We start from the raw sequence: 11,293 nt of genomic DNA, 5'->3' as shown, positions 1-11,293 counted from the left end.
TTATAGAGTAGTTAAAACAAATTACGCTCACATACACGGTCAGCCTGCAGTTAGAAAGCTGAGCATGGGCGAGGGAGAGAAAGAAATCAAAGGAACAAGTACATGCCTGTCCCATTCCTAAAAAACCTCTTGCTAAGAAGCTGTCGGACAGCGGAGCAGATGAGAGGTGGTGGACCCTTCTTCCTTGGAGACTTATAAGCAGAGGCTGGATGATCAACTGCCATGTATAAAATCATAATTGTAGAGTTGGAAGAGATCCCTTGGGGTCATCTAGTCCAACCCCCTTGCAATGTGGGAATCTCTTGCCCAATCTGGGGCTCGAACACACAACCCTGAGTCTCATGCTCTACCAACTGAGCTATACTTGCACCCTGGGCTGCTTCATTTTTTCAGCTGGATCTCACCAGAACCGCATTCTGGCACCTCTCAGGTGGGCGCCACTGACATTTGACGAGAACAAGGGAGAAGTTCGTGGTGAGCTCCAGTATCTCTTTTTCTAGAAAAATATCCCTGCTTGCAACTAAGATCTAGGTGAGATTCCTGCATTGCCTCCATAGCCTTTTCTTCTCCCGAAGGTGTCCTGCAAGTAATAATAATAATAATAATTTATTATTTATACCCCAGCCACTCTGGGCGGCTTCCAAAAAAAATATTAAAATACTGTACTACATCAAACATTAAAAGCTTCCCTAAACAGGGCTGCCTTCAGATGTCTTCTAAAAGTCTGGTAGTTGTTGTTCTCTTTGACATCTGATGGGAGGGTGTTCCACAGGGTGGGTGCCACTACCGAGAAGGCCCTCTGCCTGGTTCCCTGTAACTTGGCTTCTCGCAGCGAGGGAACCGCCAGAAGGCCCTCGGTGCTGGACCTCAGTGTCCGGGTAGAACGATGGGGGTGGAGATGCTCCTTCAGGTATACAGGACCAAGGCCGTTTAGGGCTTTAAAGGTCAGCACCAACACTTTGAATTGTGCTCGGAAATGTACTGGGAGCCAATGTAGGTCTTTCAAGCAGTGTTATATGATCTCGGCGGCCGCTCCCAGTGGATTAGTTGTGGTTTCTGGGTCACCTTCAAAGGTAGCCCTTCAAATGTAGCAAGGCAGCAGAGGTTCAGGATCAGAGTTTTCCTTCTCCTAAATGGGCTACCTTCCCAGGTGGACAAGCCCCATCTGCCCCTCACTTTCCTCTACAGCATGTGAAGATCACCTTCTTGACTGTTGGACCCACTATGGCTTGGGTCCACTCAATCTGACGGAGCCTGTCTTCACATGCAGGAGATGTCCCTAACTCACCAAGGATTTGACACCCATCTGCTACCCTCACCTGGTTTAGCCATTTCCTGGGATGTGGCCACGGTCCATGCTGACAGCATCTAGGAGCCACTGTTGAGTGCAGGGGGTTGGGGGACCGAAGGTGTACAAACTACCTTTTTGGCACCACAGAAGTGGGGTGCAAATTCTTGAATAAAATATTGGGGGACCCAGGTAAGACACACACCCCCACACACAAAATCAATCCCAATATGTGGTGCACCCACGCCATTTGAATCCACAGGATCCTGTTCATTTGAAACGAAAATGTCAACATAGTCCGAATCAGATCAATCTTTCTGCCTCTTCGCAAGGCGGGGGAAGAGCCTTGTGAGCCGACAAACAGGTTTATTCATTTATTATCACCCTCACCCAATATTTCCAGAATGACCATAAGGCATTTAATTAAAAAACAAAAAACGGCACGCAATTATCATCTGCTTGGCTACAACAGCTGAGTTCATTGCAAAGCGTTCTAACTACCAAAGTGGAACCCCCAAACATTTATGGACGATTGCAGTCTACCTTCCCGGTTTGGTGATCTTCCCGCAGTTGCTATTCTTGGAAAGCGCCACGAGTCTTTTTGTCTCCCTGCAGCCTCCATAGGCAAAGGGTCGGGGCGAAGCCGTGCAAGGAGCCTTTTGCTTCCTTGGCGGCAAAGCTGACGGCGGGCGCTGCATGATGGTCTCGCGCGTCCTCGGCTCCCTCCGCAGAGCTGCGTTATCGGGGTGCAAAGCCCAGGTAAAGCCGGGAAAGAGGCGCCAGGCTTCAGGTTTCTTCTCCTGACTTCCCAAGTCCATCGGGAACGAGGCTGCCAACTTTTAAACTGCTTTGCATTGCTTTTCTGTGCAGCTGCGCATTTAAACGCGCCCATGGGTATGGAGACCATACCATTTTTAACCGCGTCACATTTTCCGGGAAGGGTAGGGGGAAACCGTCACCTGCTCATTTTCACGCAGCGAGCTCCTGTTTCAGACACCCGGGATTTGGGGAAAGGGAGGTTCCCAGTTCCCACGTGGGGAGGCAGACACGCTTGTAGGGACCCCCTGCCTGTAAGAGCTGCACGACAGGCAGGCACCCAACAGGTGTGTGGCGCTCCCAAGATGGGTAGGTGTTACCTGTTGGATTTCTGCCTGCTACGTGAATCTTTAACGGTGCAGGAGCCCAGTCGCGTAGCGTGGGGGTGCAGGGGGGGGGGGGCCCGGCCGCACCGGGCGCAACATCTGGGGGTTAGGGTTAGGGGGCGCAAATCCACGGGCTAGGGGGTGCAAATTACTTGCCTTCCCCCGGGTGCTGACAACCCACGCTACGCCACTGCAGGAGCCTGCCCGGAGAGGAGGAAAGCAGAGGCACGCTGGAAAGGAATAATAATCTCCACCATCGCTGACTCTCTTAGATGAGTTGCGTCATTCGGTTTGGATCTCCAGCTTTCTAACTGGCCCCTGTGCCTTTAAGATACAGGTGATTCACCTTCTTCAGCTCAAGAACTGCCGTCAAGGTTAGCCAACCGGAAGGTTGCAGGCCAGAGGTGATCATTGGCAAAGACGCCACCAAAAATGCACACACAGCACATTGCATTGCTGGGTTGAGATATTTCCTGCAAACTCTGCACTGCAAAGAGGCAATTTCTTCCCCTTGGCAGTACAGTGGTACCTCGGGTTAAGTACTTCATTCGTTCCGGAGGTCCGTTTTTAACCTGAAACTGTTCTTAACCTGAAGCACCACTTTAGCTAATGGGGCCTCCTGCTGCTGCCGCGCTGCCGGAGCACGATTTCTGTTCTCATCCTGAAGCAAAGTTCTTAACCCGAGGTACTATTTCTGGCTTAGCGGAGTCTGTAACCTGAAGCATATGTAACCTGAAGCGTCTGTAACCTGAGGTACCACTGTATTGCTGCCCTTCAGGGTCTACACTGGCCCCTTGTTCTCTTGCAGAAATGATTCAAGCTACTGATCCTAATCTACAGGTTTCCCAGTGCGCTCGCTTCTTTGTATCCTATTACAATCTCCAAGATAATGAATCTTTTTGAGGATGCCCTTTTCACGAGACCATATGTGCATCAGAAGGCAACTGGATTAAAGACAGATGTTCCCATGACTGCCTCTCCCTCACCGCTGCCCAAGTTACAGAATTCTCCTTCTGCTGATATTACAGAGCATTTTTAAAAAATATATTGTAAGACCCAGTGCTGTCCTTTGGAATTTAGGAATAAGTCAGGAAAGGGTGGGAAATTTCAAGGAAGTTAATAAAATGTTTCTCTCCCTGCTGGTTTTTCTTCCCAAACTTGTCTTCAGGATGTGCTATGAATTTAAATTTATATATGTAGCCATTGAAGATGAAAAGCTACTGAGCAAACAAGATCAAACTTGTTTAGGGAAATTTTTAATGTTTGGTGTTTTATGGTGTTTTTAATATTCTGTTGGGAGCTGCCCAGAGTGGCTGGGGAAACCCAGCCAGATGCGTGGGGTATAAATAATAAATTATTATTGTTATTATTATTAATTTAGGTTTGTTGCACTAGGTAGATTAAAACATTAAAGAAGCATTTGCAGCTTCACATACTAAAACTATACCTTGTGATAGAGCATACTACTGATCCAAATAATTATTAGCATGGTTGCAAACCTAGAAACAAAACCCTCATTTCATTTTCTAACTGGAATTCTTGCTTTTATGTCTCTCTTTTAAGCCAAGTCCGTATCAGGTTTGCTCGTCTCTTGCCACAGGACCCAGGCAAGATGTTGGCACCTTCTATGAACTCCGTACTTACGATATCAAACCAGCAAAGGCAAAGGAATTCCTCGAGTTGGTCAATAAAAGCATCAACATTCGCGTGGCTCACTCAGAGATGATTGGATTCTGGACAGCGGAGTTTGGGTCAATGAATAAGGCTTTCCACATTTGGAAATATGGTAGGTACTGCGCGGTAGCGCTTTAACCATGTGGGACCTCTATGCAGATCCCGAGTGGGATATTTCTCAAGCGATCGTAGATATTTCAGGAAGGTTTACTGCCAGGTTAAAGGTAAAAGTAAAGAGGCCCCTGACCATTAGGTCCAGTTGTGGACGACTCTGGGGTTGCGGCGCTCATCTCACTTTACTGGCCGAGGGAGCCGGCGTACAGCTTCCGGGTCATGTGGCCAGCATGACTAAGCCACTTCTGGCGAACCAGAGCAGCACACGGAAACGCCGTTTACCTTCCCGCCAGAGCGGTACCTATTTATCTACTTGCACTTTGACGTGCTTTCAAACTGCTAGGTTGGCAGGAGCAGGAACTGAGCAACGGGAGCTCTCCCCGTCGTGAGGATTTGAACCGCTGACCTTCTGATCAGCAAGTCATAGGCTCTGCGGCTTAACTCGATGTACCACTGTATTATTATTATTATTATTATTATTATTATTATTATTATTATTATTAGCCTGCCCATTGAACCTGGCCAAAGGAGTTCTAACACTTCTTTGCTTTCTTATATAGACAACTTTGCTCACAGGAGAGCTGTAAGGAAAGCTGTGGTCGCTGATAAGGAATGGCAGGAAAGATTGTCAGTACTTCTTCAATTCCTAGACAAGCAGCATATGGAAATTGCTTACATGGTCCCCTGGTGTGAGCTCGGGAGTTCTCCAAAGCCAGGTGAGCTGTCTTACTGCACTAACAGTATACGGTACTGGTTTTTAGTACTGGAAAATATTTCAGGGAGCATTTCGAGGAGAGGGCATAAGTAACATTACTGGTCCTTGTGCCACCAGAGAGCTCTGGTTAAAGTTACCACAGGCTGCTCTGGCCCTTTCTGGTCACTGGGTCAAGGGGGAAGAGGAATTCCTATGAGAAGTGCCCTGCAAATGTGGTGCTGTGCAGATTCCTAATTTCTGGAAGAAGCCACTCCAAAGCTCATGGGTGTAGCCGGGGGGGGGGGGCAGCTGCCCCCAATCAATAAAAATACATAGCTGAGGGTCTACCCCCCCCAAACAAAAGGCCTGCCCCCTGCAACAAAAATCCTGGCTATGTCCATGCCAAAGCTCTTCATTGTTTGCAGTTGAATTTGAAAATTGCTTCATACTGTAGTAGAATCATTTGGTCAAAAATAAAACAGACATGCAAGGAGGCAAGCAGGAGAAACAGAAGTGGAATTTTTCTAGCCTGATCTTTCCCCCCATTAACGGACCTAAGCGACAGCTTTGGTTCAAAACATCCATCTGATGGATTCAAAAAACAGTCCATGTCTCCAGTATATTTCGTCGTTCATATCAGTATAATATCTGAGATAAAATTGTTTTGCCCACTTCAGATCTTGAGAGGTTTTTAATCCCCTTCTCTAAAATACACCTACCCACAGATAAGGGTAGAAGAACTAGACGTTATACGGATTTGCAGGGGAGAATTGGCAGTGATGGGTACGTAGTTGTAACTGCTCAAAAACGAAAAATAAATTAGAAAACCTAAGCACGCTGTTCAAAGAGAAGGAAGCATAGATGTTCATGAAATGCAGAAACAAGATTTTGGGTCATCATCAAAGAACTAAAAAGTAGGCTGAAAATAAATTGTTGGTGAAGAGATCAGCATAGGGTGAGCAGCTTTATATTTTGTATTTTTGTATCTAGCTGATAATTTCTGTCTCCTCCCTCTCCCCACCCCACCTGTCTAGGAGTTTATGAGTTCGTTACTTATCAGATGAAACCAGGTGGACCCGCTTTGTGGGGAAAGTCATTTAAAGCAGCGATTGATGCGCACATCAGCAAAGACTATTCCAAACTGATTGGTGTCTTCCATACAGAATATGGATTACTTAATACAGGTACAAAACCTATTCCCTGTGTTGTTATGATCTGTAGTTTCACACATAGAATCATAGAATTGTAGAGTTGAAAGGGACCCAGAGTATCATCTAGTCCAGGTATGTCCAAAGTCCGTTTCGGGGGCCTAATGCAGCCCACCTGCCTGTGTAATCCGGCCCCTGTGGCAGTTTATTTCCTGGGGTAAAATCATTAAAAAAAACCTTCAACCCTAAAAAAAGCTCAAAAACTTCAATCCTAAAAAAAGGTCAACGACTTTGGTTGGCCCTCATGGCCCTTCACTTCATCAAATCTGGCCCTCTTTGATCTAGTCCAACCCCCTGCAATGCAGCTGTCCCATATGGGGATCAAACCGGCAACCTTGGCATTATCAGCACCACATTCTATCCCAGTGAGCTATCCAGGCTGTTGGCCATGCTCTTAGACATGCTGGTCTCCATTCATTTCTGTGGAAGGACCTGACATGCACCGACATTCCTTTGTGCTATGGATTATGTGCAGTGGTGAAGCAGAAAGTAATATCTTGAAGCTGTTGTCTTAATCCTGTGACTTCTCCCCTTCTTTGTTAATCACTTCCATTTATCATCACACCCTCCCATATTTGGCCATGCATAGGAGGTAATGATGAAAGGTACTTCTGAATATTCACAGAGTGAGTTTACATAAAGACATAAGAGGAGTCCTGTTGGGTCAGGTCAAAGTCTCGTCCAGCAACCTGTTCTCACAATAGCCAATCAGATGCCCATTGGGACTTGTGCGCCCAGGATCTCCCTCTCTAGATCTGGGTGTTGCAGATATTAATATTGTGCAGTTTGAAGTAACTGGGTGCATGAAAACTGACTCCTTTTGGAAATGAAGCATTGTCCAGACCCATGAAAACATTGTTCAAATTTTACTCGCAGAACTCTTCAAAATAAAACAGAAACATCAAATGATACATCCAAAAATATTCATACAATGTCTTGTGCTGTCCAGCACAGGCTCTGCACCTTAGAAAATATGAAATAACCCAAACAGACCTATAAGCAAAGGTCTCTCTCTCTCTCTCTCTCTCTCTCTCTTTCCCCACAACCTGCTTTCCAGCCTTCATTGGCCTTAGTGTCACGGTCTGGTTCACGGGCGATCGAAGTCCCAGCTGGGGACGTCAGGACCAGGGGCAAGATGGCGGGGCGGGAGCAGGAACGGGAGTCCAGAAGCCAGAAAGCCAAGAGTCCGAGGGTCAGAGAGCCAGGAGTCAATAAGCCAAGGGTCCGAGGATCAGGAAGCAATGAGTCACGAAGTCAGGGGTCCAAGGATCAAGAAGCAAGGAGTCAAACAGCAAGGCAGGGAGTATGTTGCTGTGGCAAAGAGCTAAAGGGAAAATGCTGACCTTATATCCCTTCCCGGCTCTTGCCACCAGGTGCTGTGAGTTACCAATCGGCCTCACCTGTGTGGCCATGCCTTGCCTCTTCAGAACAAACTTAGGAAAGCCCCAGTCCTGCAGAGTCCTATTGGTCACAGGGCCTGGCTCCTGCACACACACCTGACACTTAAGCTGAGAGCTTCATCTACATCTTCACTCCATAGAGTTTGGGAGACCAAGACTCAAAGGCAGCTCCCTTCAAAATGGAGATTTGCAACTCAATACCTTCATTACGTGATCTAAGGTTACAACACTCACATGTTAACTAGCAGAAAACAACAATTAGATTCACTCAGCAAGAGCCCAGAGTCCTTTAGAAAACAACACTGGAAAAACCCCAATATTAGCAACCCTTCAGCAACACATGTTTAGCCATATTCTATTTTAAACCTTCACTAGTACACATACATTTTTCATTTCTGTTTGAACTGAATCAGTTATACTTAACAGTGGATAAACTTTTTTCCAGAGCTGACCTTGGTTTTGCTCCTCTTTTCACAGTTCATGTGCTTTGGTGGTATGAGAATCCCGATAGCCGTGCCGCTGGGAGGCATTTTGCCCACGAAGATGCCAGGGTGGTAGCAGCAGGTAAGAGGTGATGGTGTGTCTTGGCGTATGTGCCAACATTTCTTTAACGCTGCTCAGAAAGTTTAACCCGGTTTTGTCCTACATTGCATTTACTTTCAGTACGGGAGAACGTTCAGTACTTGGAATCCCAGCAAAACATGCTCCTGATTCCTGCACCATTTTCGCCTTTGAAATAGTTCTCTAGCAGATGAAAGGCAACAGATGAACACATCCTTTCTTTATTTCGGCCCTTTTACCCTCCAATTGCAGTGTTTGTGCCTTGATGCAAATTGAGTGTAGCCTTGCAAAATATTGAATTGCGTGTGCGAAACTTGATGTTCCCGCTGCTTGCTAGCAAAGAATACACAGTAGCTTGCTTGTTTTAAAAATACGTAGATTCAACCTATAGTTATGTATTTACTTATTATGACATTTATAGCCCATTTGTCCTCCAAGGGGTTTAAGTGGGCTTATATGCTTCTTCTCTCCATTATAGCTTCACAACAGCCCTGTGAGGTTACATTTAACACACAATCAGCTCTTAGGTTTTTATCATAGATAAGTGAAAATATGCAGCACAAATCTGAGCTGATGCTTTTTGTTTTATGCACATACCGTTTTAAAATCGTGAAAAGTAAAGTAAAATAAAATATTATACCCCCCAAACATCCCAGAATCCCACTGGATTAATCTTAGCCTTAATGGGGCATCTACCATACATTAACATATAATTCCTAGTACTGCTTTTACAGATTAACATCCACTATCCAGATTACAATGAAGCATGAACAGTGTCAAAATTAGAGATGCATTTCCCAATAATGTTTTAACTATAATAGATTGTTCAGGCTACATCTGATTACTTTGTGGGATTCGTTATGGGAAGAAATGACGATCAGGGTTGTCAATGTAAAATAAAAGAATGGATGAAGTCCTTCTGAAACACCCCCCAACTGAATTGTGTGTGTAATATTTTAGTAACTGGTTTTTTCCTGCATTATAGAGGACAACTGTTTCCCCAAGGTTTAAGCTTTTAAGCCCAATAAACTTTTATAAAACCCCGAAGTTTTATAGCACAATGAGAGGTTAGCTGTCAACTATCCCAAGTCATACACCCGCACCTCTGGGAAAGTGTCCTCTACAATCCGTTTCAACATGTCATTCTGGCACATGACACTATCAGATATGGTGCACCTATATGGCAATTATAAGCAAAAGCAGAAATAGAACTGAAGACTAATCTCAAGGGGTGCAATACTGTTTCGTCGCCTGGGCCCCTTTCCTGATGCATACCGCTGTCTCACCCCATAGGTGTATTTCCATGAGTCACAAAAGGAACTCTGTTTTGATTTTGAAATTAGTTTTTCTGTTTCTAAAATCGCACCATGCACAACAGTGGGACTTTTGTAACATGTCCCCCAACACTCCCCCATTTCCCTTTTTAATTTAACATAATCAGACAGAACAGGAATTCTATAAAGCTCGCTGATTATTTTGTTACTTTCTTTTTGGTTGGTTCTAATAAAGATATTAATCTGCCAGCGCTTTGATGTTTTTATTCTAATACACCAGGCACCCCCAAACTCGGCCCTCCAGATGTTTTGGGACTACAACTCCCATCACCCCTAGCTAACAGGACCAGTGTTCAGGGATGATGGGAGTTGTAGTCCCATAACATCTGGAGGGCCGAGTTTGGGGGCGCCTGTAATACACCAATGTGGTCGCAAGCATTTCAGACTGCCTGATTTGTATACCTTAAGTGTGTTTGTACGCACATGGACATTAGATATTTACGTATATTTTGGACTTTTAAATCCTACCAGCAGCACTAGTTCCTGCTACCCCTGGGATCCATGCCCTTTGCAATTCAGGAGCATCGTTCTTCTCACCAGCTGTCCATCCTGGCTATGCAGAAGGATGTCTGGGACTGACGGGTCCTGAGAGAGCTTGTTGCTTAAGGAAGCACCACCAAAAACTGCCTCTCAGAATAATACATACCATGCAGGGTGCGTTGCTGTGTGTGGAAGGCTGCTGCTTTTTGTTATGTGCACGTCAGGATCCATCACCCGTTTTGTTTTCGTCGTTGTTGTTAATTGAATTTATATACCACTCTATACCCGGAGGTCTCAGGGCAGTTCACAGGGCAAAATCAAAATAAAAACAACATTTTAAAAGGGAATAGATATCAATCAGATCAACCAAAGGCCTGGTAAAAAAAGGAATGTTTTTCCCTGGTGCCTAAAGCTGTACTATGAAGGCGCCAGGCGAACTTCCCTGGGGAGAGCATTCCACACACAGGGAGCCACTGCAGAGAAGGCCCTTTCTGTCACCCTCTAGACCTCTTGAGGAGGAGGCAGATGAAAAAGGGCCTTGGAAGATAATCTTAGAGTCCGGGTAGGTTCATTTATATATTGTTTAAGGTAAAGGGACCCCTGACCATTAGGTCCAGTCGTGACCGACTCTGGGGTTGGGGCGCTCATCTCGCTTTATTGGCCGAGGGAGCCGGCGTACAGCTTCCGGGTCATGTAGCCAGCATGACTAAGCCGCTTCTGGCGAACCAGAGCAGCGCACAGAAACGCCGTTTACCTTCCCGCCAGAGTGGTACCTATTTATCTTCTTGCACTTTGACGTGCTTTCAAACTGCTAGGTTGGCAGGAGCAGGGACCGAGCAACGGGAGCTCACCCCGTCGCAGGGATTTGAACCACCGACCTTCTGATCGGCAAGTCCTAGGCTCTGTGGTTTAACCCACAGCGCCACCCGCATCCTATATACTGTTACACATGCCTAATAAGAAGCTGGCTCCTTCATCTGCCCTAGCTGCAACAAAACATGTCTCTCCCGTATCAGTCTCTACAGCCACGGCAGGCGCCGTAACCTTCCGGTGGTTTGACTTCACCCACAAAGGCAACCTCCCAACAAGGGATGCCAGCATGTGTTATGTGCCACATTCAATCTCTGCCAAGCGGAAGATTCCAGGGAGGTTCCAGACACTCGCCCAGGGCTGGGTTTCCCTTGGAAAATCAAGCAGCCTGCAGCGTCTTAGAAAAATGGCTTACTCACACATATTTGCACCTTCAGTGGAGAAGGGTGCAGAACATTGCGCACCAAGAAGCTCTCTCTCTCCAGTTGCTCCCATCCTGGGTCCCAGGCAGCAGGGAGTCGTGGCCCCCAGGCTCTCAGGGAAGCCTCCTCCTGCCAGTTCCGCGTGGAGTCCTGCCTAATTCCCTCC

At 46.3% G+C, this 11,293-nt stretch overlaps 1 protein-coding gene and 1 long non-coding RNA gene across 2 annotated transcripts; one reads left to right on the top strand and one right to left on the bottom strand.

Moving 5' to 3' along the window:
- Positions 1–1,903: 1,903 nt before the first annotated feature.
- Positions 1,904–9,604, top strand: LOC309522017 (protein NipSnap homolog 3B-like). The gene is made up of 6 exons (XM_082205219.1): positions 1,904–2,047; positions 3,994–4,216; positions 4,779–4,934; positions 5,947–6,096; positions 7,998–8,084; positions 8,184–9,604. Exons 1-6 carry the CDS (start codon positions 1,985–1,987, stop codon positions 8,258–8,260), a joined length of 756 nt encoding a protein of 251 aa, XP_082061345.1. The 5' UTR covers positions 1,904–1,984; the 3' UTR covers positions 8,261–9,604.
- Positions 6,974–11,183, bottom strand: LOC309522190. Its single transcript, XR_014214962.1, has 2 exons — positions 11,125–11,183; positions 6,974–7,735 (listed from the first exon to the last, which is right to left on the bottom strand). It is a non-coding gene; the product is annotated as an uncharacterized lncRNA (long non-coding RNA).
- Between the last annotated feature and the right edge of the window lie 110 nt (positions 11,184–11,293).

The sequence above is a fragment of the Podarcis vaucheri genome (assembly GCF_965113315.1).
Source record: "Podarcis vaucheri genome assembly, chromosome: 17".
Lineage (NCBI taxonomy): Eukaryota > Metazoa > Chordata > Lepidosauria > Squamata > Lacertidae > Podarcis > Podarcis vaucheri.
The sequence above is the reverse complement of the archived record's forward strand: the minus strand, read 5'-3'. Positions and strand labels throughout refer to the sequence as shown.

Excerpts from the sequence above, each read along its gene's own strand:
- LOC309522017 (XM_082205219.1), top strand. The coding sequence starts at position 1,985 with ATGATGGTCTCGCGCGTCCTCGGCTCCCTCCGCAGAGCTGCGTTATCG. Across the intron at positions 4,935-5,946 it reads CGGGAGTTCTCCAAAGCCAG|GAGTTTATGAGTTCGTTACT; the intron begins GTGAGCTGTCTT and ends CCACCTGTCTAG. Across the intron at positions 8,085-8,183 it reads TGCCAGGGTGGTAGCAGCAG|TACGGGAGAACGTTCAGTAC; the intron begins GTAAGAGGTGAT and ends ATTTACTTTCAG.